At 37.7% G+C, this 27,394-nt stretch overlaps 1 protein-coding gene across 2 annotated transcripts in view; it reads left to right on the top strand.

Annotated features, from left to right (window-relative positions):
- Positions 1–27,394, top strand: part of sntg2 (syntrophin gamma 2) — a 146,436-nt gene that overhangs the window by 51,035 nt on the left and 68,007 nt on the right. For both annotated transcript variants that reach the window (XM_023951838.1, XM_023951837.1), the window contains exons 2-8: positions 5,238–5,375; positions 5,492–5,548; positions 5,714–5,771; positions 6,967–7,010; positions 8,931–8,972; positions 9,643–9,730; positions 12,782–12,864. In XM_023951838.1, the coding sequence (XP_023807606.1) occupies positions 5,238–5,375; positions 5,492–5,548; positions 5,714–5,771; positions 6,967–7,010; positions 8,931–8,972; positions 9,643–9,730; positions 12,782–12,864 (510 nt within the window). The remainder of the gene's footprint in view (positions 1–5,237; positions 5,376–5,491; positions 5,549–5,713; positions 5,772–6,966; positions 7,011–8,930; positions 8,973–9,642; positions 9,731–12,781; positions 12,865–27,394) is intronic.

Raw genomic sequence — 27,394 nt, 5'->3', positions numbered from 1 at the left:
AGGGGGTCTTAAAGGTTTTTAAAGATATTATAGTATGTGTTCCAACAAGTTTTATTGGTAAAGTAAATATCTGTTGTGCTTGAACTGGGAGTTGAATCCTGTTTTTAGACAACAGATTAAAGATTGCTTATTTTTATAGGTCAAGAAAAATAAAACATATAGTTTTTGGGGGCAAATCCATGTTGTGTGTCAGAGTTAGTTCCAGTAAACTAAAATTTCTGCATTTACTGAAGCTGCTAGATAAAGAACTGTTAGAACTTTTGCAGATGACTTTGTCTTGTGAGCTAAAGGTGAATACCTCAGCAGGTATTGTAGAAAGCTGCAGCTGTGACTAGATTTTACCCCCAAGAAACTAAATGCCTCTGTGTGAGACCTAGAGTGACACGTATCTAACTCCAATTTTAAGTTGAGAGAGTGCAATGACTGCCTTCGCTAGTTTCATTTCCCAGCCAATTTAGAAAAGGTCACTTCATTACTGGACTTTTAATAGAAATCTGATTTCACCCAAAAAAAGTGGTTATTTTTTAATATGCAATGTCTAATTTGGTGCAACAAAATTGGCATAAACAATGTAAAAAATATTCTTCTACTTATTTCAACAAGTTATTGCAGAGCTGATGTAACAAAGGTTAATTTTATATCTTTTTTAGTGAATTTAAAGGTAAAAGATAACTGAAGAAACATTAGTTCCTGCATGAGCTGTATGATGCACTAAGCTGCCTTTTTTTCTTACGTTTCTTTGTAATCACATATTTTACAAGAGTTCAGTTAACTTTAAAAACTTAAACATGTTTTTTAATATTTAAAACTATTTAATTCAATTGGAAGTTCTTACTCCGCATGGTTTTAAACTATTTAAATCAATAGTTATAATGAACGTATTTGAAATAGCAAGCTGTTTTCTGCTTCTTGCAACAACAAAAAACGACAAAAAAACAAAGCTTTAAAGCCTCTCAAAAAGTGTTTTGTCTGAGTGAAAAATACTGTCATTTTCAATATTATTTGAATTTTTAAGAGAAATCTACAGACATTCAACTACCGTATTTTCCAGACTATAAGACGCCCACGAAGTGTTAAGAGTATGTTAAGTGACTCAGAGAATCAGCAAACCTTTTTTTACAGTAAGATCTTGAAGGCTAACAACATAATATTCTATATTCCAATGATTTCATAGATTCAGAAATGCAATAAAAATGAAAACTGTTTCTACAAATACAGGATGAAAACAGAGTATTAGTTGGCCAATGATGCTTCATGAAAGGAATAAATAAATAAGTTTGAGAAAGAATTACTGTGAAATTATGAGATAAACAGTCTGCTATGATTGTGTCATATGAGGTTGTGTAAGTTATTAGTTCTTGGTCTCAGATTTTGTCAAATAAATTTCCCGTCAAAATGCGACTTATCTGTGTTTTTTTCTACTTTATAATGGATTTTTGGGCTGGTGCGACTTATACTCCGGTGCGACTTATAGTCTGGAAAATACGGTATGTCATTCTTAGTTATCTTCTTTATGGTTTTTATTGTTGCAGTTTAAAGTTATATGATGATTTTAGGCCATTTTCTTTAGCTTTTAATGGGTTTCTAAACCCTAAATGTCCTGAAGCTAAGAGCGGATGGCAGCCTTTAGACATTCATTCAGAGCAGATTAGAATTCAATACTTTTTCCAGTAACTGGTTAACTGTAGGAAGGAGTGTTTGCGTTGAGCCTGCGACTCCTTTCTAAAACTCACAGTATTGAGCTCCAGCTGCAGATGGGCTCGTCTTGCTTATTCCTCCTTGGCTTCCAGCTGAAGATGGGTAATCTAGACTTTTAGCCAGACCTGTTTTCCTGACTCATTTACAGAAAAGAGCAGATCATAATGGGGGGGGTTGTTCTGTAAAGGGTTTCACCTGCTCACCGTTCTTCTATGGTCTTCTCCCATCAGCAGCTACTCCAAGCGCAGAAAGCGCTTTGTCATGGTTACAGCCTTCCATGGCCAGGACACCTTTTCTCTGGCACAGTCAGTATCTGACATACCAATTACCATATGTTCCACCAATTTACTTACATTTAAAATGAGGCTTGTCCTTTTTATTTGTTTATGCAACCTCATCTGATAGCTACTCACAATCTGTATCAATTGGTTTTGCAACACACTGATGATGCTTCACTACAAACTTTACCTGACAACTTTGCAATCAATTGATTGCAACGAGATACATAACTTAAACAGTATCCCGGACAAGCCCCCACTGATGTAAGACTCCAATCCAAAGGAACGGGGTAAAAGGGAACAAAGGACAAAGTGAGACTTGGGGGAATTACAGATCAGGTGTTTAAGTGAGCAGTAAAATTAAAGGAATGGAGGGAACAACAATACAAAAATAAGATAAAAGGAACCGTGTTGATACGACTGAAAATGGAAGAAAAAAAAAGAAGAAACTAAACTAAACTCTGGATGGGGAAGAGGTGTACTTGCAATATGCTGCTATGTAAAACAAAAAAAACAGCTTAGAATAAGCACAAGCAGAGTTAGGAAACTACAATTAAGCCAAAATTACAATGATACAATGAGTCCCCTATGAATGAAACAAATATACTCACCCAAGCATCCTGAAACCCACACAAACAGTGCTAGATACACCGGAGACACATTAGAATTTAGTGTTATGCCCGTGTACTGGATCTGGCTTTTTCCGGCTATGTGAATATTTTTTTTTTAATTACAAATGTCTTTTTTATGTGTTTGTTTTTCTCTTCTTTTTGTTGGTTTGTTTTTTACTACTTTATTTCATGGAGTCCTGCGGGGAATATTAGTTATTAGATTTTTTCTGGTGTTTGAGAAATCAAGCTTTTCAAACCATTCATAATGTCTAAACCAATGTTTGTAACTGATGGCTATCTTATGGCTTGCTCTACTCCTTAAAATTGGTTAAAGTTAGCAAAGCAAAGAATGTTGTTGATGTTAGGAATTAGAGACACAGAGTTGCACCTATGGGTACATACTGTATATACAGTATCTGGAGACTCTCTGACTGGATCCATGGCTTCTGAACACTGAAAATGAATCCTAAGCTGCCATTTTCACTGAACTGAAACAAAATGAAAAAAATGTTGTTCTCTAGGACATAGTTTCTGCAGAGTGGCAGTAGTTCATTAGAAATTCACCTCTGAGATGTGGATGCTGTTGGCATGGAGTACTGTTGGCCACGCACTCTCACATTCACACCTAGGGACAATTTAGATAAACCAAGTGTTCTACGAAGCATGTTTTTGGACGGTGCGAGGAAGCTGGAGTCCCCGGGGAAAACCCACGCATGCACGTGGGCGGCCGTGGTGCAGCGGTAGGGCGGTCGACCCATGATCGTAAGATTGCAGGTTCGAATTCCGCCTTGCACGCCCATGTGTCGAAGTGTCCTTGGGCAAGACACTGAACCCCACCTTGCCTCTGGTGGGAGGTTGGCCCCAGTGTTCGGCAGTGGAGCTGCCATCAGTGTGTGAATGTGTGTGTGAATGTGTGTGTGCATGGGTGAATGGAACTGTGACTGTAAAGCGCTTTGGGCCTTCGAAAGAAGGTAGAAAGCGCTATATAAGTATACGCCATTTACCATTTACATGGAGAACCTGCAAACTCCACACAGAAAGGTCCCCCATTGTTGTTGTGGTTCAGGTCCCCCAGCGGGACTTGAATCGGGGGCTTTCTTGCTGTGAGGCTAGAGCGCTAACCGCTGCAATGTATAAATAAAATCTTGCTACATTACTTGAAGGTTACAGTCCCAGTCCCATTCACACACGCTGATGCTGGGTCTGCTGCCGAACACTGGCGCCAATCTATAACCCTTAACCACCAGAAGGCAATGTGTGGTTCAGTGTCTTGCCCAACAACACTTTGGCGGGCGAGGCGGGAATTGAATCTGCAATCCTCTGATCGACCGCTCTAGTGCTGCACGGTTTATATGTCCTTCATCATCAGAAAAATGTTGAAAGAACATGTTACAACACAATTTTCATCCTAGTAGGTCTTTAAACTTGATTTTGTTTTGTCAATGTGTAGAAAATATTTCCTTTTTTGTTTGTGGGTAAGTCTGACTCAGTCATTTTAGTCATTTTATGTGTCACCATTGTGACAAAGCTTTGGAAAATTGAAGTTCCCCAATTTAGACCTGCTCTTTTAAATAAACAATAAAGCAGGAACAGGGTTAAAAAAGAAACATTATGTTTGTCTGAGTGATATTTTATCACAGTTACGATGAAATTAGATGTATGTGGAGAAATCTATCTTTCTTTTCTGTCATGTATTGATACAGGAAGCTACAGGTACATCTTGTAAATGAGAACATTTAATTTAGTATTTTTACTAATTCCTTGCTTCACATTAACTTTGACCTGTAAAATGACCAATTCCTAAAGACTGGTGTTTAACATCCATGTGTTCCCTAAAAACATCTGTAGAAAGAGTTTCTCATGCAAATATTTACTTTTTATAATCTCGTTTGATGCACAGAACCTTTTGTTCATGCAGAATCACCTTTAAAGTCAGTAAAAAAAAAAGTCCCATCACTGTCACACATAGGTGTGTGAAATTTGTTCTCTGCATTTGACTCATCCCCCGGGAAAGCCGTGAGCTGCAGTCACTACATTTGGTGGGTTAATTTCCCAATCCAAAGGCTGAGTGCTCTTTGTTTTGACTTGTTTGTGGATTTGAACTCGAACCTTCCAGTTTTAGGGTGGACACTCTTCCACAATGGCACTGAGCTGGTCTTGTACTTGCGAGTCTTCAGATTTCCTAGCAGAAGAGGTCACAAGTCTCTCATGGGGGAAACTCAGAAATTAAGCAGCATGCTGATATACTGACACGCCAAAGAAATTCATTTGAAATTTTCAAAATTACTTTTTTTTTAAGTTGTTAAGCTTTTTTTAAAGTTTTGTATTCAAACAAGATTCTCTATGACAAATAAGATTCTCTATGACAAAGTTCCAAGAAGAAAACTTTGCAATATATTCTGGATGTCCATTTTGACAGGTTTTCCTAAACTTTCCTTAGTCAAAAGTTTTGGGTTTTAAATCTGCAAAAGGAATTTTTTTTCTTCTATTTTCCAGCGTTCACAATGTCGCACAAAACTAATTAACCCAAAACTAGAGCAGAGAAGCATGGCTCAATGGTGACATTTTGAGAAAAAGAAGATTAAACTGTTCATTGTGTACATAATTGGTCTGCTTGGTAAAATGTCAATGCTCTTTTCAACGCCAACAGACAAAATCTGGGATTGCTTTGCTCTACAATGAGGACACCAACAATACCTACGACGTCTGCCTGAAGCTGACCAAAGAGGCATTAACCATACAGAAGCTGGACGTGATTTGTACCAGTGGAACTGAATCCCAAGTAAATGTAAGTGCTCCTGAGAACTTAACACTTTTACTGCAGTTAATGTCGTTTTACTGCAGAAGACTGTCCCTGTACTCCCAATATCCCTTTTGCCAATAAGAAACTCCCACTTTTTAAAGCACAGAACTGTTGTACTGCGAAGACAAGCAACTGGAGGACTCGGCCTAAGCATCAAAGTAAGCAGATATGTTTACATTACTCAATGATGGAAGTGAAAATGAAACATATTTGAGTGGAAGTGATTAAAGTTGGTTATTTTTTTTATGTAGAAAATGAGTTTGAAAAGAAAGTTACTCCATAATTCAACAGGTTTTTTTTTTTTTTTTTTTTGGTATTTTCAGGGAGGTGCAGAGCACAACGTTCCAGTGGTTATTTCTAAGATCTTTAAGGATCAAGTTGGTAAGTAAGGTTTGTAATTGTTTGACCTTTGTGTTGGCATTGGAGAGTTTTTTTACATGACCACAAAAGTCAGACAAGTGGGAGGAATCGGTAACGCTAATTCTTGGAAATGCGAGCATCGGAAAAACATCAGATGGCAATAATCTGATGTCAATTGGAGAACTACCTGAATACATAAATAATAATGGGATTTTTGAAATTCCTGCTCCTTTCAAAAGCTTTGTTTTCCCTACACATTGTAGTTCATCGTATTGTTAACTTTGCTATTATTTCCAAATTAAACAAAACGTTACTGCTGCTTTCTGTTTGTGTTTGTGTACACATGCACAGATGTAAAATTACAAAACATTTTAGAAATGGGTGGAAATGTGTTCAGAATTGGCTTTTTGGGGGAATTCTGAAGAGAATTATCCTCCACAAATTGGATTTCAAAATAAAATGATGCCCTTGAGGTTCCTTATTTTATTTTAGCATCTTCCCCCTTCCTTAATTAGGTTGGTCGATAATGTGAACAAAGTCTGAAAGCAACTTATTGGAGGGGTTACTACAGAACAATATTTTAATGAAGGAAAGAAACCATTAAAAAGCATGAAAGTCATTCCAAAAATTAAAAGAAAGTATGCTGCTTTCAAAATCGAAGAAAGGAGTTGATGATGAACACCGCTTTTTTTTAATGTATTGATTGCAGTGTTCAAAAGACAGTAAAAGTTTAATTATATTCAAGGATTGTCTGATTGTTTGGTACATTTAAATTCAACTTTCAGTACAAAACTGACATAGAAACAAGGGCACTATCTAACTTGTTTAAAAAAAAGACTAAGTTGTGTCACCAGAAAACAAAACAATTTGGATTTATTTTTTTTTGTATTTTGCAGAATAAAAGTTTTCAAATTCTTTTCCTTTTAACTTTACCGAAATGGTGATGTGGCCCTCCAACACAATGGTGAATGTAGGAGGGGACCATGGAAACCTTGACTAATCTCCTTTTAACGACATGGTTTCCTGTCACGCCAGTGCAAAAGAGTTGATATCCTGATTAGTTTGGAATTTCACGCTTTCTTGTGTTTAGTCTCTGAGCTTTAGGATGGTGTCTAAGATAAGTATGACGGAGACACTGATTGTTATTTCTATCATGTCAGAGATGAGCAATTATCCTTTAATGTTTTCATTAACCTCCATCAATTGCTCTCTGCAGCCGATCAGACTGGAAAGCTTTTCATTGGAGACGCCGTCCTTCAGGTTGGTGCAGAAGTTTAAATTGCATAGAAACTGTTCAGGTCACAATATGAAGAATCTTTATTTCAAACCTGCTATAAAGTGAAAAGGTCCACTAAAGGACATAAATTTACATTTTTTAAATTGCAAGTTCAACTAGAAATGTTTTCTTTGCAAATATATTTGCAAATAGCTGTCAGTCTGTGGTTGAAAATAAATATTGTGATCAGTAAATATCGCCTCAGAAATGAACTGTTTGAATTTGCCAAGGTTTTCTTGGAAAACATTCATGTTGGCTCATTTTAAAGTTAATTTGAGTCTGTCTGGCTTCCATATTGGATCGACTGTTGATCTAGAATATCAAAAAGACTGAATGGATGCCAAAGTAATACCCACATTCATAATGGACGTTATTACGAATCTTTTATTAATAGAGCTGCCGCTGCCTTCATCTTCAGATCACTACTGTTTACATTTATTTGCAAGTTGTCTGAAATGTCACAGAGCAGAATATTGAAGCTATTATCATACGTTAGTGAGAAGAAGACGCAAATTAGGCGTGGGCTTGTTTGAAAGAGAATAATGGAAAAATAGTGGTAAAAAAATGATGTATGTATGAAAAGTTTTACCTTTGCTATTATAAGGAGTTAGAAAAAGTAGCTCTTTAACAGAAACTCCAATCAGAGCTTTAAGTTATGCACTCTTTTATTTCTGCACATACCTCATTGCATTGAAATTGCTGAAAAAACACCATCAATGTCTTGTTAGTAGATGACACTTGTGTCCTATTGTGTCTGAGGCTTTTCTTTGTAGTTTTTGTTGCTGGCCGCTTGTTTTCTGTTCTGTTTTGTTTCATTTGTCATCATTTTTCTTTTTCTTACTTTTCTATTTTTTTAATTATTATCAGTATTATTTATTTATTGTTTTTTCAATAAATAGATAAATGCAAAGACTTGTGGTTTTATACACAAATGAGTCAACGGAGAATATATACACTAACTGACAGTCGTGAGACGATCTTCCCACTGAATGCAAGGGAGACGCACCGCAGACGGACCAGTGTAAATCCAACATTACATTTGTCCAGCCTGAATAAGGTGAATAGAAAAGGTCCGTGCTAGAGGAGGTGACTGTTCACCCAGTGCTGTGTGACTTTGAGACTTGAGAGGATTTGTAAACGGTCTTTCAAGTATTTTGTGAAAGACCTGTATGAGTGGTGTTGGAGCTACGCAACAAGGACACCCACAACTGTTGTATGTGTGTGTCAAATTACTTAAACCAAATGCATGGTCAGTGACGTTGGCCCTTAACTACAAACAAATTAACTCAACTGCAGATCCTTTTTTTTCCAGCATAAATTCATTTTATATTTCTGTTGCAATGAAGTTGGGAGAAAGAAATGAGAAACATGTTTTTTGAGATCCAGTGTGGAGTTCTTTTGTCAGCAGTGGTTTGTGGAGCAATGCCATCATCTGATGTCTGTCCGCTCAGTTTATCAGCTCCAACGTAGATACAGGCCATCAACCAACAGGTTTAGGAACACATGCTGAGGAGCTTTATGGAGATGCTGGTTTCATTTTCCACCACAACTTGGCACTTGCCCACTCTGAAGGTAATTATTCCAGGTGGAGTAACCACAACACCCCTGTGGTTAAATGACCAGCAAAGTCACATGACCTGAAGGTCAAAGTCAGCCTGCACTTCCAAAACACCTCAGCAAAGGCACGGACAGAAGGCCTCCATGCTACGCTACATTAATGCAAACAGTCTCAACCTATTTGACTATAAGTTACAATCCTCTACATTAAAAAAGTAAATGTTTAAGTTCAGATTTAATTAATTTGAACTTCAAGTCTTTGAAATACTAAAAAGAACTTTTCTAAAAAATACTGTCTCCAAAAACTCACTTTAAAAAGAATTCTTTGTATCTTCATTTCTCTTTAGGTTAATGGCATAAATGTGGAAAGTTGCACTCATGAGGAAGTTGTAAGTATTGTTTATTTAAATGTTGCTCTGTTTCCTTTAACATTAATGCTAAAAAAACTGCATTGCTTTCATATAGATGACATGAAATTGTCCTTTTGTGTACTTTTAAAGACTTTATTTGGTTTTATTATCATTTTTGACTAGTTCTGAAATGGTCCTATTTCTTTTACTTCAATTTCTCTTTCTAACTGTTACGAGTCACGGCCGCCCTTTTGATCTCTGTCCGTCCGTCACCGCTCTGCAGTGTCAGCTGTTCACCAGTCGCCTCCAGACCATCAAAATATGTAACGAGCAGTTTGTCTTTCAAACTAAACCTGCGGAGTGTTCAATTCCAGCCTGCCTCCCTGTCAGATGCTGGGCCTGACGACACACCCCTGCATGACAGAGAGGATCTGCCTGGCTTTAGGATAATTTATCAGAAAGTTTCTAACACAACAGTTTTAAGGATTTAGGCACTAAAAACAAAATTGCTTTGTGATGTCAGCTGACATGACAGAAGAACGAAGGCCCAATAAGTCAAGGAAAGCCACTCAGTCATGCTTTCATTTCTTGTTTAATATTCCAGACTCATCTGTTGTGTTTTGTTTACTCTGGTGATGCTTCCCTCACGGAGGTTTTATCTGGCTGCATGGCTCCCGATCTCTTACCCATCACTCTCTGCTTCTGTCAGGTTCACCTTCTACGTACTGCAGGGGATGAGGTCACCATCACTGTGCGCTACCTGCGAGAAGTCCCATCATTTCTGAAACTGCCTCTGGGTAAGCATCCAGCGCCTGTGTCACAGACTCCAAAAACTCCGATTTTAATAACAGTTTTGACAATAGCCGTCGCAGCAGGCCCCTCCCTGTTTGGGCTTTAAAGCTGTTCAGTAGATGATTGTATAAACTGTGTCACACTCAACGGCCCGAGTTCAGCAGAAATGAAGCTCAGCTGCTTTTTACCTTCAGCAGCTTGAAAAACTGAGACACTAAAATCGTCCAAGTGGGGCGATGAAAGGTGAAGAATGAAGGATGTGGTCAAGAAAATAAGAGCTCAAAGCAGCTGATGACAGCTTCAGCAATTTTCAGAGCACTTCTTAAAATGAAGCTGGACTGTGTTCTCTTTATATAAAAGTGGAAAAATAAAGATATGTGGAGTGGAGAGAGGCCAAACAGCTCCTGGACTAAGAAAAGCTGATAATGAAAGAGTTGCATAAGTGGGAAAAGAGGTGTTGATGGGTGCATTTCAGAGACTAAGCGCTTAAAAACGTCACACAAAGATCTTCTTTGTGCTTAACATCTTTTTCATGTCAGATAAAAATGTAAGACAAAGAAATCTGTCTAAAGCTTCAATAGTACAGTGCACACCATTAAAGCAATGCTTTATGTGAAAACAGGCAAATAGAAAAACCAGGAAATGTTCAACCAAACAATTTTTTCATGTCGTAGTCCTTAGAGACAGCCAATGTCTTCTTTGCACACTGAAGAGACGAAGACATTTTTCTTCTGTTTTTTAGAGGAGAACATTTCTCTAAGGAAAAGGGCCGTTCAGTCCTGATGCTTTCCCAGTTCCACCACAAAGCCAGGTTTGATTAACAGGAGAAGAAAAGGGTGAGGATCCGGCTCTGTTGCTTTCAGAGCTGGAAATTTAAGGCAATTTCAAGAAGAGAAGCAAACAGATTCAAACATGAACTCTCACTTTTCCAAACTCTTTGACCAGGATCTTCATAAAAAATGTATAGTCAGGAATATGATCATGTTTTTTTCTTTGTTACAAAAATACCCAACTAAGTATTTTAACAGAGCGCTGTGTACCTCTCCAAATAACCTTAACATCAGTAAACACAACCATAATTACAGTAATCAATATTTAAGTCACTCTAGATTATGAAGCACATTGTCGTAATTAGAAAAAAATTGAAGTTTATAGGTGTACCTTATAGGGCGGAATACATAGTATATAGTCTGGACTATGATTAAAGGGCTTTTGTAATAAAATGCTACCTCAATTACCGGTAAAACTTTTTCAAATTAAAAACAATATAATATATCAACCACAATTATTGCTTTAACCATTTTGTTTATTCACAAATCAAGTTACTTTTTCTTTTAAAGGTCTAGAAAACAGTCAAAATATTTAATCATCAAAGTCGTCTTAATCAAAAGGAACTTACATTCAGTAATTGATGATTTGCCAAATAAATTGGTTTACTTTTTTCAGATTAAATGAGCATTAAACATTTTTTGTATAGTTTTAAAAAAAAGGCTTAGACATTTTTTAATTGTCATTTTATTTGTGTTTTCAAACAATTCCCTGGTTTTGGAGAAATCTTCGATTTTTCTTATGGCTCTAAATGAGACCTTGTAGTCTCTCTAAACTCTTTTGATGTGTTTTTGTGCAGTGTGTTAACAAGCATGTGTGCAGCTGAAGCATTTCTCATCCTGTTTGTTTGGCTCCTCCACACAGATAACAGGACAGTTAACTGGAGCAGCCACAATAGGAGATGGATGGAAATCAACCTTTGGATGATAGAGGATAAAGAATAAAAGGATAAATATGGGTCTAGACTCATATTGGGTCTAGACACTACACTCATATTCAATAAAGTGTAAATATTTTCTTTATATAGACATGGGAATTCCAAGATTACCAGGAATCATTTTAATTACTGTTCAGGGTAGTCTTTAGTCTTTAGCCTTATAAATGTCAAATGGTGCAAGCTGTCAAAAAAGATGCGTAATCTATTTTGTAATTTTAAATCAGAGCTGCAATTTTCAAAAATTAGAAACATTTTATGAGTAGATCAAAAAGTAGCATTGTTATAGATGTTTATTTCTCTTGCTAGTTTTTGTTGACCTCCTTGTATGGCATCAACATAATTTCTAGTTTGTCAAAGGAAAAAAAAAAGATTCCTGCAGATTTACAGATTCATGATTCTAAGTAAAATTGGCCAGACATTTTAAAATACTCAATTTAAAAACAATGTAATGTTTGGTTTAGTCTTTCTTTATCATTTTTTACTGCTTTTGTAAAAGTGGTATCTTTTAAACTCAACCTAAATCATCAAATATGAATTGACGTTTGATTACATTTAGAATATTTTCACATTAAAGAGGTTCCCGCCTGCAGAACACCTAATACTGCAGAATTTGGTTTTGGAAACAAAAGACTCTTATGTTAACTCTCACCACAGGAATGTTTATTAATTATACATTTTCTTATGTGAATCTCAAATCAATTTTCTTAAAATGTTTCATATACTTGAAAATCAGGGATTTACCTTGAGCCTACAGGAAGTGCACATAGATATAATTAAAATGTTGACTTGATGTTGTTGGATATTTCTAGTCAAATTAATAAACGTCGCTCTTTCTCAAATCCAGTTCTTGTGTCTCTTAGCCAACATTTCCAGTAAAACCTCAATGTTTTGCTCATGTGGGTGGCGGATTGTGGTTTTGTTGGCTAAAAAGGCAAAAAGGTTCAAGTGGGATTCTCGCAAAGATGTCCTTTGTTGTTTTGGGCGCATGCAGGAAAAGCCACGAGCGGCCTGCCACACTTTGTGTAACTGAATCTGAAAGCAGCGTCCCTGATGCCAAGCTAAAAATCATCAAAGAGCAGCATCTGTCTCTGTTGTAATCCACAGTTTGCGGCTCATGGTGAGGGCAGAAGAAGAAAGTGATGAGCAGAACTCAAAATTCAACACTGGGAACTTGAATTGTTTCTGTGTTGTTGGTTTTTCTTCTCCTAAAGAAAACGGTTTAAAGTAAAACTGAGTGTTTTGTTGTGGTTCTCCTTTGTTGAATTTGTGCTTTTCGGTTGTGTTTGCTCAGGTTCTCCGGGGCTGGATCACAGTCGAGGATCCTCTCCGCTTTTTGACAGTGGCCTACATTTGAATGGAAATGAAAACAACGCTGTAAGTACATTTGAAATACGATTTGATAGTGTTATTCATTTTAGATTGTTAGAAGTTTTGGGCTCAAAACAATTGATTTAACCTCAAATCTCCTGTTTATAAGTAATTTTAAAATGAACTCAGAATAGTGTGGGTTAAGGAACGCAGGAAGATTGAATAAACAGCCATAGGATACTTTTACAAAGTTTTTTTTTATTATTATTCATTTGCTGTGCTACATTTCTGCTACAAAACTTTTATTTATTTTACACAAAGCACAGATTTCCCTTAAAGTTTCTTCAAAAAAAAAAAAAAAAATCAACAGCAACCAGAAATGTGGTTGAAAAGGTCATTTGTGCATCAGATGACAAAGATCCAGAAGGCCCACACACATCACCTGAGCCTGCTCTGAGATGAAATCGAGCAGAAAGGTTTGCTTAAGGTCATCAGGTATCAGAAATGATGAAGGTGTAGTTCAGCATCTGCAGTGAACCATCTGTGCTCATGGTAACAGAGTGAAATACAGCTGCAGAACACCTGCAAGCTGAAGGCGCCAAGAACTTACCGTCTGCAGACTTACACATACAAAAAAAGGTGTGTCGACTCAAAGTGCAACTTTTCATTTTCCTATTTTGAAAACATGAAACTTACATTAATAAGTTTTTTTTTTTTTTAATTATTACTCTTAGAAGCTTAATGGCTTGTAAATCCCACCTCAACAGCTTCACAGACATCTGTTGCACAAAACTCATCTACAGGGAGAATGTTTTTCGGAACGGATTCTTTTGTTAAAAAAGTGTTTTTTTAAAAAGTAGACTTTCTCTATTCTGTGGCAAATTAAACAGTTTTAACAAATTATAAAAAAATGTGTGCCTCGACTTTTCATTTTGTGATTTGTAGATTTGAGGTGACAAACCTGAAGGCAGAGAAACTACAGGGATGGTTGGATTTTCCGTCTGAACTGACAAATCCAGCTGAAGCAATTTAGCAATGATTACAGGAAGGAACAGAATCGGAAATGAAAATCTTCATTTTAATGAGGAAAAAACTTGGTTTGGAAGAATTTTATTAAGAGACAAAGCTCTGTTGTAAGAAGACGAAAGATTTCTTAAATATTTATTATAAAAGGTAAACAGAGAACAATTTAAAAGCCACCAGACCTCAAATATCGCAGAAGCATAGTTTGATAAGAATACAACACTTGATTATAAGAATAAATATTTTTACAAGTGTTTAGGGAGAGACGTTAAAACAGAATTGGATTATATTAAAAAATACATTTTACGTCTAAAATTAAGCTTTTGAATGTTTATCTTTCAAATTAGTTTCAAATTGCGTCAACAAAAGAGCTGAACTAACAAACTAAGAATGTCCAACCAAAAAGCAAGTAAGTTGATCTGTTTAAAACAATTCTATGTAAAGCATTGACTTGTAAAAAAATAAGAAATTAAAAGCATCTTAACTTTGATTACAAAAAATACAATTTAATTAAGGTGCAAAAAACCCAAATATAAGTGTTAAGTTGTTTACATTATTCTTTAATCCTGTTTTATTCTGATAATTTGACTTTTTAATGTCAATGAGGCAAACCAAGGAGTTAGGGAACATCTTTGTCAAGCTTCAGTTGATTTGCTAGAAATACTACATTCAAAGATTCTACTATTGAAGAAAAAATATATATTGTCAAAAAAATGACCAAAAATCAAGGTGTATTACAAAAAACCTGCTGTTGTTTGTTTCTTTCTGTTGAGTTGATTGTGTTTTTAAGAAAATCAAAGCAGTGTTTAAGTTAAAATAGATCCTCAGAGCTGTGGAAAAATAAAAAACTTTTATAAAACAGTTTCTAATGATCACAAGCTGTTATAAATCACATTTAAGGCCCATTGTTGACATGTGGATCAGACTTCCACTCCTGGCACCACATCCATTTCATTTAGAGAATCTATTAATCACAGCTGTCAGTGTTGAAAATAACAGCAGAACAAAGCAGAAAATGAGCCTCCTGGAAAGCCTTTGGTGCTGCAGACCACAGTCACGGAGCAGATGTGCCGATTCCTCCACATTTTTTTTCCTGTGAGAAGTCACCACAATGACTTTAGCATTAGACTCATTTTGTCATTGGCTTCTCATCAGAATCATTTTTTAAAGAACTGCATTTGGATTTGAAAACATTAACAGGAAAAATAAGCATGTTGAGCTGCTGCTTCTGTATTTTCCAGCTCCGCATGTGGAGCAGTGCTGACCAGTGACCAGGCAGCCGCAGAGCTGAAAGCTGCAGGCTTAGCCGCCGCCTCTTTTTTGTGAGCTGGGGCTTGAACAAATCCTTTTTGACTTTGACAGGTTATTAAATGGGAAATAATCCATGATGTCCTCTACACATGTATGGTAGGAACGCTTTTTAGCAGCCTGAAATGTGGCTGCCAGCATCGATAAACGGGCTTCTAACCTGACAGTTTAGGAGGAATGAAACTCGGCTGAGACGCACAGTAGTTCCTTCACCCACGCTGCATCTGCAGAGAAAATCTGATGAAACCCAGGTTTTGTTCTTTTCCTATCCTTGATGATATTTATTTAACCTTTAAACGTTCATTATTAATTTTCTGTCATTTCTCTCGTATACAAAGTCCCCCTTTGACAATTTAAAAAAAATAAAAAGGTTCCCAGTGGTGTTTCAATTATGATTATGAAGTTTTTTACCAAAATCCCACAACCTAAATGTCTTAAAAAGCCATATTTCATGTTTATCTGAAGCCTCTATTTCCAGAATTTCCTCTACATGGGCGTGGCCAGTGGTGCTAAGCTGAGTAGCCCCGCCACTGATCCCTCTTTTCCGATGACGATAGCTGTGTCTTGCCTAAGTGAAGAGCTTGTCATGGGGGCAGCACAAACCACACCGACTGACCGTCTCTATTCTCAAAAGTTGAAATTTAGCAATAAAGAAATGGTGAAAAGTGACATGTTTTTGGTTCCAAACTGACACTTTTTGTCAGAATGTTGAAACAAATGTATGTACCAAACCTTGCTTTTTAATAATTTGGTACCCGTCTGAACCAAATCTGTTGGGTACACCATGGAATTTCTGTCGCAGGGAAGATGGAGGTGGAATGATCATGATCACTATGCCAGCTCCCGGGAGGAGAGCTGGCGGCCAGACAGAGACCCGCTGCGGGATGGGGAGCCAGCCTGCTGGGGCCTCCAGAACTTTGATATTTTTTCTGATTTTCACTGTGGCAATAATAAGAAAGGTCCCCTGATTTTATTATTGTTTATTTTTATTAATACACATACAGAGAACACATTTGGGACTTTAACTTTAAGTTTGATTTTAAATATTTGTGGCCAACAACAAAATCCATCCTAGATATGTTTTTAATGTATTTTATATTCATTTAAATGTTTTTGAAATTAAATAAAACTAAAATGAATGAACTGACAGGGTGCTTCTTATAAGGTTAAAGAGAGCAGTACAACGTTTGTTTTGTTTTGAAATGAGATTGTTAGAAATTGTGCAAATTTTATGTCCAAATCGATTTTGAAAAAGCTTAATGAAATATTTCATTTTTCATACATCCGTTCTACGTGAAAAAAAGACTCTTATTTTCTTAACAAACAAGATTTCAACATAGGTGCTCTTATTTTTAGACACAAACAGGAGTTCATAATAGCTGTGATTTTTGGAAAGAGCTAGACATTAACAGCGTTTCATTTGCCTAAATTTATGTTACTGACTCCACATAACATCTATTGGCTCCTTGAAGTTGGTTGATCTTTAGTGAAGTTGGCTGTAATTATGGGATGTATGCTGCAGCTGTGAAGGCAGGAGTCTGCATAAAGCTGCTCATATGATAGTTCCAGTTTCTCTGTGTTTTGATGTCGTAACTGTGATTCACTACACATTCGAGGAAAATGTGTACAAAAAAAATGAATTTTCACTCACTTATTTTTTAAAGAAACTTGGAAAAGTTTAATAAAATGATCATAAAATGATCATCTAAAGCAGGAAATTAGCTTCATGGAAGGCCTTTTCCAAAATGAGTTCTGTTAAGGGAAGACGTGAAGGTCCACAGCATTGAAATTATTTTTTTTTACTGATAATTTTAAGTAAAGTGTTTGGATGAAAACTCAGTAACAAGAAATGAAAACCTTTTGCCTTTGCTTGGTGTGCTCCGTTTATGTTGTGTAGAGAAAAGCCTAAAACGTGCCTCCCCATGTGAAATGATAGAAGTCTGTTTTATTTAGTCTTAATTATATAAAGAAAATATTAAAAGTGACATTTATGATTTGACAAAAACAGATTGTGGCACTTTTTTCAAATTGCAACATTCCAAAACGTAAATTAAAGAAAGACCATTCATGATAACGCCTGATAAAATGATATGATCACCTTATGATGTTTGTTGTTGTTTATGAGTACACCATCACTTAACTGCATCAAAAGCATGAAAAAGGTTCAGTGAAGCTTGAAATGGGCCACCTGTTTAAAAATGAACAAAATAAAAGTAGTGCACCATTCGCTTTTAAAATGCTCTGACCTAAAATAAATTACACTTGAGTTGCAAGGCAATAGCAAAAATAAGGAAAATGCGGACAAAACGTTTCCAGCTTTCATTTACAACAAACTTTTTTACTAACCACAAAGTCAATTCCTTGTGCTCCTGAAAAAAACTTAGCATTAAGAAACTCATCATCTCACCCGCAGAATTTCAAACCACAGAAATTAAAGCTTTAACTTGATTTCTCTGTGTGTAAATGAGAGGAACTCATGTGGAACGGTGAGGTTTCAGGGAGCAGAGATGAAGGACTTTTACTACTTTGAGTCAACTGTCGCAGGGGCGCCCAAATCCAGGCCTCGAGGGCCGGTGTCCTACACATTTTCCAACCAACCTGCCATTGAAGCTCCTTATTGGCTGAACACACCTGATCCAGGTAATCAGCAGCAGATAAGGCAGGGTGTCTGGAAAAACCAGCAGGAGGCCCTCGAGGCCTGGATTTGGGCGACCCTGCTGGAGAAACAGAGAGTTGGAAATGGGTGACGAGGTGTGTCCAAACAGGTTGGAACAAGTGGAGGAAGATTAGCTGGGATGAGTAACAAAAGAGTGCCAGCAAGAATAAAGGAAAGGTAAGAGCAGCCGTGATGTTTAGAGCACAGGTCTCAAACTCCAGCCATTGAGGGCCAGTGTCCTACATGTTTTCTAACTAACCTCAGCAACAGATGAGACAGGAGTTTCTATGACGACCCATTAGGCCTGAAGTCTGAGGCCGCTGGTTTAGAGAATCGGAAAAAGAGACCGGAGGCAGAGCTGGGGGAAGCAGAGATGAAGACGTGAGGTTCTTTTTGGGAGTGATGAGGATGGAGAGAATCAGGGGAACAGTTCTACAGTGGTAGATCTTTTCCTTCTGGCTTTTTGCTTCAGGGGTCGCCACATCGAATCAGTTTCCTCCATCTAACCCTGTCTTCTGCATCCTCTACTCTAGCACCAGCTACCTTGCATTTATTCATTCACTGCATCAGTAAACTTTCTCTTTAGTCTTCCTCTAGACCAGGGACTTTCAACTTTATTTGAGCCAAAATTCACTTTTTCCCATGACAGAAATTCTACGGCACGTCAGCAACCAGTTATATTAAAAAAAGTGGAAACTCTGTAGTCTGTATTTTTGAGTTATTCAAAGTAATATGCAACTGTCAATTGACAATTCAAATTGCAATTACATCATGCAATTTTAAAAACCATTTTGGAAATGGTAAATGGCGTATACTTTTATAGCGCTTTTCTACCTACAAGACCCAAAGCGCTTTACAGTCACAGACCCATTAATCCAGTCACACACACATTCACATTCACACACATGTGGCGGCTCCACTGCCAAACACTGGCGCCTGCCTACCACCAGAGGCAAGGTGGGGTTCAGTGTCTTGCCCAAGGACACTTTGACACATGGGTGTGCAAGGTGGGAATCGAACCTGCAATCTTACGATCATGGGTCCACTGCTCTACCACGGCCGCCCAATTGACAATATGCAACTTGGGCTTGGAATATGAAAATACATTTTGCAGTTTAGAATTCAATATTAAGATTTACAATTCAATATGACAATTTTAAAAATTAGATGAAAAACGAAACCAATTGCATTTCAAATAGTCATGGTTTTTTGATGTCATAACTCAAATGACAATGCATTTTGCTGTTTGCAATTCTTTAATTCGTTTGTACACTCAATTGTTTTCCTATTAATTTTTTTTTTCCTTTCAAACAGTTTTTAGGTGTGAAAACTTTGGTGCAGACCAAACTAATGAACTCTGGTTCTCTTAAGACCCTCTTAAGCCCCTGATCAATTTCAGGTCAATTCTGGATTAGTTCACAGACAAAAAAAACCCCAGAGAGGTTAGAAATGTTTTATGGTCATTTCATCTGGGACGGCGGTGGTCCAGAGGTTGAGTGGTCGACTTCTTATCGAAAGATTACAGGGTTCCTGCCTTGCCTGCACATGTGTCTAAGTGTCCTTTGGCAAGACACTGAACCCCACATTGCTCCTGGTGGGTAAAGGTTGGTGCCAGTGTTGGTCAGCAGAGTGTGAATGTGTGTGCATGGGTGAATGGGACTGGGACTGTAAAGCACAATAAGTATGGCCATTTGCCACTGTGGTTAAGAGGCAGTGTGATAACCCTTTAAAAGACAATTAGAGATGTTATCGGGTTTTTGTTTGTTCTAGTCTTTCCACTTTTGAAAGTGAAGTGTGAAACCAAACCAGATGATGATTTAACATTTTTCTTCATCACCCACACTACTAGAGCTCACCTAGTTGCCCGTTGAAAGCTTTCGTCTCACCTTCATCCCACCCAGCTGATCCCTGACTTATCTCCATAATCTAAAAGATTCAGTTTGTTCGACACATAATGAGCCGTTCTCTTCATCTCTCACTTTCCTATTCGCACAGTTTTTCTAATCTATCCATCTTGATTGATTTATGGTATCAGTTTTATTAAATTGTGTCAAACATACATCACAGCTGCAACACACAGAAAAAGCACTCATTTATCTTTACAGATGCAATAGATTCTGGCACCAACCAAAGACAAAAATACGAATAAGAAGTTAACTTCATCAGCTGTCTAAAGTGATTTTACTTCTACTCAACAACTTTTATGCACCGCATTTGTAGAAATGTATAAGGCATGAATCATCTTTTTGTTCTTGTTCTACAGAGATCTGTCAGACTTAGTCTTGATTGATAGGTGTTTGATAAAGTCACAAGCTGTCATGGTACCATCTTCTTAACAGTCATCCTCATTAACTCTGTATTCAAACACGTCTCCATCAGTACTTTCACAAGCCTTCCTTTGTTAGTCTTCATCAAATATGAAGTAGAACAGATTTTGATCTCAACAGCCTCCACATAGTTAGTCATTATGCCTCATATTGTTTTGCATATAAGCTGCTTTTTGCAATATTAAAGTGGACTACATGCTAATGTAGTTTACAGTTTACAGTAAATTAGGGTTCCAGTTTGTTTTGTCTCACTTTTAGTCCTAATGTTAAGAAAATAACTCTTAATAGTTTTTCTATTTAAGAGTGCGACTCAGATGAGATTCTCTCATCCAGTCAAACATCTCCCTTAAACCCATGAAGAATGTTTTCTTTCACCAAGTATTCCTGCTGGAGAGTTTGAAAAAATGAAACAAAATGAAAGGGAAATGTTTCAGAAAAGAACAGTCATTTCCAGAAATCAAATGCAAATGTAAAAAAAATGAAACACAATAATAAACCGGAAAAGGTAGGCCCTTTGAACGTCGCTGACTGGATAATGACTACTGAGTTTTGAACTTTGAGTTTTTTCAGATGCGTCTTCAATGTCCACATATCGATAAACGTTTTAGGTATATTACGGAGCCGATCCAGTATCGCTTCATGCCAAATATTGTTTGGTTGAAATGATGGACAAACGAGGGCTGTCTGGTATTTGTATGAGGAATCGGACCTGTTCCCGGTGCATGTTGGACTCTGGCAGGGCTGTCCTCTATCACAGGTTCTGTTCAATTTCTTAATGGACAGAATTTTTTGGCACAGCCAGAGGTCTGGTTTGGAGACCACCGGATTTCCTCTCTGCAGATGATGTTGTCCTGTTGGCCTTATCGAGCCATGATCTCCAGCATGCATCAGGGCAGTTTGTGGCTGAGTGTGAAGCAGCTGGATCGAGGGTCAGCAGTGTGGTGGCCATGGTTTTTCACCAGAGAAAGGTAGTTTCACTCTCTGGGTGGAGAGTTTAAATACATTGGGGTCTTGTTCACGAGTGTGGGAAGATCGGAGCGTGAGATTGACAGGTGTGGCTTTCGCTGCTATGTGGGCAATGTACCGGTTTGTTGTGGTGAAAAGAGTGCTGAGCCGTAAAGCAAAGTTTTCAATTCACCCATTGATCTTCGTTCAAATGCTCGCCTCATGAGATCGGAGAGAGCTTGGAGTAGATCCGCTGCTCCTCCACATTAAGAGGAGCCCATTAAGAATGACTCAGGCATCTAGTCCAGATGTTTCCTGGATGCCTCCCAGGGCGGAGGAAGACCCAGGACACGCTTGAGAGACTGTCTCTCGGCTGGCCTGGTAACACCTCGGGGTCCCCCCAAAGGAGCTGAAGGAAGTTACTGGGGAGACTGAAGTCTGGGCATCTTTACTCAGACTGCTGCCCCCGCGACCCGGTCCCTGATGAGCAGAAGAAGATGAATGGATGGACTTTGGTTTTCCAAAACATTTCATTTGTATTTTGTTTCATTTTTTGTAATAAGGTTCTGGTTTCTAAAATTTTGTTTTGATATCCTAAATGTAATGTTCCTTATTTATTATTTGCTTTTTTAAATTTTGTATTGATTTTAATAGGTTTTTGCGTTGAGTGATTTGCACTTCAGGACCAACGTACTCTCCTCTTCTCTGCACTCCAAACAAACGATTTGACTAAATTTAGCCGTAAAGCGGTCCCTTACAGTGATGCACACAGAGACATCCTCGTGTACAGAGCTTTAACATCAACAGAGTTCTGTCTTCAGGGATTATTCTCGGCTTCTGTCACCTCTAGGGCAGCAGAGCCTCATGGAAGAGCAGCTGATGTGGAAAGCAGAGCGCTGGCTTAAGTCCCTGTTTTGCAGCTCCGCAGAGGCAGGTGCTCTGTCAGTGTAATCCACCCTGACAGCCTGATAGTGTTCCGTTTCTCTCCTCCACCTCCTCTAAGACCTTCACTTGAGAGTTAACTAAAACATAGTGTTTTGCACTGACATAATTGGGGCAAACAAATGATCATTTCTTTAGAAGTGGAGTTGTAAGAATTGGGGAAGATGACAGCGGTCTGCATGTGAGGCTCAGCTCAACTGTGACGTTAGACTCACTTTGCAAATGTAGGCACTTTTTCTGTCTTTGACTCCTCACTGCAGTCTACCCAGAGGGTGTTATCATTTCCTGCTGAGATGTTCAGACTTTTTTTTCACCTCACTGGAAGGCAGATGCTTTGGTTCTTTTTATTATGGGGCTTCTTCAGTAAGAGTTTGGGGATTTGGGGCATTTAGTCTGGGCCTTTTTGATTTTATGTTTTGAGGTTCATCTAGTCTCATTTAGTGTATCTGCATTCATTTTTCAATTATTTGAAAGCATTTTCTCCCAATTGGAAGGGACTTTAATTAGAATTTTGAGCGATCAAACATTTTATCAACCCTTTATCTTTTGAGACGCCGCCTTGACTTAAACTGGACAAAAATATAAACACGCCACTTTTGTTTTTGCCCTTTTTTGTCATTAAATTAACTAAAAGATCTGAAATGTTTTCTATAAACACAAGATAACCATTACTCTGAAATATTGTTCACAAATCTGTTGAAATCTGTGATAGTGAACACTTCTCCTTCGCTGAGGTAATCCTTCCCACTTCACAGGTGTGCCATATAAACACGCTGGTTAGACAGCATGATTATTGCACAGGTGTGCCTTAGACTGGCCACAATAGAAGGTTGGTCACAGCGGATACTGGCCAGTTTTCTGAGTCCCCAGACCCCAATAAAAACAAAACAGCAAAACGTGCCTTCATTCAACCACGTTGAAAGTTACACCTTGTTGAACTTTGACCAATCAGAGACTCGAATTTGGTAGTAACAAATGGGTGATGTCTTTAATTCATGGAAGTGCCAATCTATGTGCAAAATATCTTTGATCGGATCAAAGATTGGATTAGAATTTAACTGTATACATGGTCCCAGAAAAACTTCATCTTATTTTAACGCACGTTTACATGTGCCACACTTTGAGTCGGAATAAATCATTTTGACATGTGCAGAAGTCTCTAATATACCGGGAACGGCCGTAGAAGAATAAATGACCAGTAAATGCCAACAAACAAAGCTGTGGCATAGAGTGAGACAATCTTCTAAATGTGCTTTCAATATTGTTTATGACTATTATTTAGGGCCTGTTCGCTCCTAATTTTTTGAATCAATACGGCCAATACTTTATTCTTGGCAACACGGACCCGGAAGAAGGGTTAGGGTTAGGCTAATACGTGCCAACAACATTTAGCTTAGGATGAATATAAAAAAATCTTTACTTTTGGTTGCAATAACTCATTTTGACATGCGCAGAACTATCTAAAATACCGGAAACGGCCGTAGAAGCAGAAATAGCTAGTTCCGTTGTCGTTGTAATCAATGAAAGCTGCGTCATAGAGTGAGATGCTCTTCCAAAAGTGATTTGATTATTGTTATGATTACCATTAAGTGCCTGTTTGCTCATATTTTTTTAAATCTGTGCGGCCAATCCTTTATTCTTGGCTAGACAGAGCTAGAAGAAGGGTTAGGATTAGGTTAATACGTGCCAACAACATTTAGCCGTGGTTGAACTTAAAAAATCTGTGCGGTCAATGCTGCAATGTGTAAATACATAAATATGTGGGAATAACATCAGCCTTTATTTTGTCTGGACACGATTGGAAACATTAATTCACAGTTTTCCGGACTGTACAGAGCAGAATCCTGCACCCAAAAGCCGCCTCCATTAGCTCACACACCATCTTAAAACCGCTCCTCTGCTCGAAGACACAGTCCTCCCGGGAGACTCGGATCTCCTGAGTTCAGCAGCGATCAGCAGCAGTCTGATCGGGCCAGAGTATACCGAACGCCGTGCTTACATGACACATTTTTATTCTGATCAGGCGTTTAATTCCATTTTCTTTTGTCCATGTAACCGCAGCTAGTGTCTTTCTCTGTTTTTTCCTCTGTTGCTTGGTTTTAGTGTAAATGTGTTTCAAATAGAAACGGCAGCTTTAAATATAAAGTTAACAATGACACACATTTCAGAGATGTCCTATTTTTAGACTTTTCTGATTCAGCGTCAGCAGCAATAAAAGGATAGGTGAAATATTTAAGCATGCTAAGGTTAATCAGTCGTGTGGCATATTTAATATTCATTTCGCCATTTAAAATGAGTCTTTGCTAAATTTAAACTTGCAATCCTGCTGCTGGCATCGGTTAAGTCCACTAATTCAACCAACTAAAATCCAGTTTAATGCTTGACTGGTTAGGAGATGCTGCAATCCACTTTGCAGTAGCAGACGGTTCTAGTTGTTCCATTAAACTCACAGGATGAAGCAGTGAAAGAGAATTGGAAAGTGAGGGGAAAATGACATAGGAATTAAACCTGTTTGAGATAGAATGGACTTCTTATGAAACAAAGCACAAAATTTATTAACACTTCATTCCCCGTGATATCTTATATTCTTTTCTTTTCTTGCAGTGATCATTTCATTTTATTTTAACAGAATTCCTTGGGCAAAGGTTTTCCACAATTGTACAAAGGTTTCCTATGCTGCGTTGCAGTTTTTGCTAAAAAGTATACTCTGCAAGCGATTACCTCCCATTTATAAAAAGGCCTTTTTGTAATGTTTCAAATGTTTTTTTAATGTCTGATATCTAAATTAATGAAAAATAAATGTTTGTGCTTGTAAGATTTGAAAGCAAATACATAATACATAAAAGCAGATACATATTAATTATGATTGTGCTGTTTTTAGCCAAAAAAAAAAAGCTTGTTGTTTTCTAGAGCATAGTTTCTGCAGAGCAGCAGTTCATTAGAATAACTCTGAACTGTTAGTTGGTGCAGAGCAACCCTGCCCCCTCTCCTGTTACTGAGAGCTCTCTGTTTACACTCTCTTCTGCTAGCTTACAGCCCCTCACACCCCCAACCTAGCATTAGAAATGGCAAGCAGTACTGGAGCTATCCAGTCGTGTAGTTTTAGCCAGATGGCAGCTCGAACAAAGAAAATGAAGATGTTCATGGATCCATTTGTCTGCAAGAGGATGCATCAGAATGGAGCTTGCGGCCCGACCAGTGTATCTTCTGCGTCACAAATACGCTCTTTTTCAAACTGCATTTTTTTCTTCTCCACCTGAGTCGCACATATTTGAATAAAGACATACTTCATTACTACATACTACATTTTTCTTTGTAAATATGTCCATCATGAAAAAAATTCAACAAGAACATGTTAAAAACACCATTATCATCAGATTGGGTCTTTAAGCTAAGCAAGACATTTACTTTTTTTCCCTTTTAATTTCAAGACACATCTTTTACTTGTTTTGCATGTTAATAGTATATGCATTTGTACTAGCTCAGTGGTCTAACTTTAGAATGCCCATTGTTAGACTAAAAGGTTGTGGGTTTAGATCCTGGCTGTTGATCATACTCAGTACAATGAAAGCCTCACTGATTGACACTTAGCATTTATTATTATTATATTTTAGTGTTTAAAATCGATCATGAAGTTTCAGTGCATTTTGTTTGTATTCAAGCAGCTGTTGATCATGTGAAGATGAGCAGGTTTTCTGTTGATCTGCTTATGCTCACCACAGCTCCATTTCAGCGCTCTGACAGGAAAAAGGAATCAAATTATTTTATAAGAAAAAAAAAGCTTTGAAGCGTTTTCTCATCTGGTTCATTTTGTGTCACTGAATAGGACTATGGTCAGCTTTGCAGCAGGGTTTCCTCCGAAAGATTCAAAAGCTGAACATACATCCTGAGTCTAAGATTCCTCTGACCCAAACATAAGCTCAGACTCCTAATTTCATGGAACAATTCTCATAATCATTTGCTATCTATGAATGGAGAGGCTGATTTAGAAGAATCCATTTGGAGCTAATAAAGACCGTAATATGAAGACTCATAACAGGGAACATAAAAGATGAACACCATCAGCACCTTCATAAATAGTCCCATTGCTGAGGCAGGAACAGGATTGCAGTAAAATGACAGAAGAAATTAAATGCCACCTTTGGATGTGAGGAAATGAAATTGAGGCATGGGCAAAATGTCCCCAGTCTGCAGAAACAGGTTTGAAAATTACCCCCCAAAATTGAGATATTTCCTTTGTAGCTGCAATAACGTGGAAGTGCATGCATTACCACAGCAAATATTAGGAATCATGTTTCTTCATAAATGTTGTTTTTTTGAAACCTATAATTGAAATACCGTAGATGTTATTACCAGGCAACTTGAGCTTGGATAAAAAAAAAAGAAGCATGCCTCCTAAAATGCCCAAAAGAAAAAAAAAACATTCAAAGAAATGCCTTGGATGACATTTTTGAGAACATTTCTAAATAAGTTCAAACAAGAGAAACAAAAACAGGATTGTAGGAGTCAAAAAAGGGCACAAAGCAAAATTCATGTTTTACTCATTTAATCCGTTGATTCACAGAACTGGAACAAAAAGTAACTTCAAAGTTATTTTACAGGTAGAACAAAAGAATAAAGATTTCAACCTGAAATTCTTACAAAACCTTGGTTTAATAAGTTTTAGGCAGAGACAATTGCCAGTTGATCTAAAAAAGAAAAGAGCTTAATAAATACATTTAAAAGTGTTGTCATTGTGCCTTGGAACAGACAAATGACATTTTAGTTTGCATAACGCATTAGTCAATTCTTTCTAATGTTGTAAACCGGGACAGCAGTGGCTCAGGTGGTTGAGCAGATTCAAGGGTCGGTGCTTCAATTGCTTCCCCCAGTCAACTGTCGTGTCCTTGGGCAAGAAACTTCCCCCTTCCTGCCTCCAAAGTCACTCCCCTTTTGTGTAAATGCGTATGAATGTCCAGGTGATGTCCTGGCAGCCACGCCTCTGTCAGTCCGCCCCAGGGAAGCTATAGCTACATCAGTCGCTTACCATCACCAAGATCGAGTGAATGAATAACGGACAAACACTGTAAGCATTATTATAACCATTATTATTATTATTATTACCTTGGTAGCTTCCATTTTGATGATGTCCCTTAAGATGTGTGGGGAAGCAGTGGGGAGATCCATGAGAAGGGTCAAGAGTCGCATCTATGCCCGCCGTACCCAGCCCCCACTCGGTATAGACTGCCGGAGGGGTGAAAGATCGGCCGATTTACAGACCCGTCACATAATACGCCAATCATTCATGAACTTTGTGTGATTGTTGCGCTGTTAATATGCAACTCATTAGTAATTTGTGTATCAAATGTAATGTGACATGCACTGTGCACGTGACATAAATATACATGGGTGGTAC

The sequence above is a fragment of the Oryzias latipes genome, chromosome 22 (genome assembly GCF_002234675.1).
Source record: "Oryzias latipes chromosome 22, ASM223467v1".
In the NCBI taxonomy this organism is placed as follows: Eukaryota; Metazoa; Chordata; class Actinopteri; order Beloniformes; family Adrianichthyidae; genus Oryzias; species Oryzias latipes.
The sequence above is the reverse complement of the archived record's forward strand: the minus strand, read 5'-3'. Positions and strand labels throughout refer to the sequence as shown.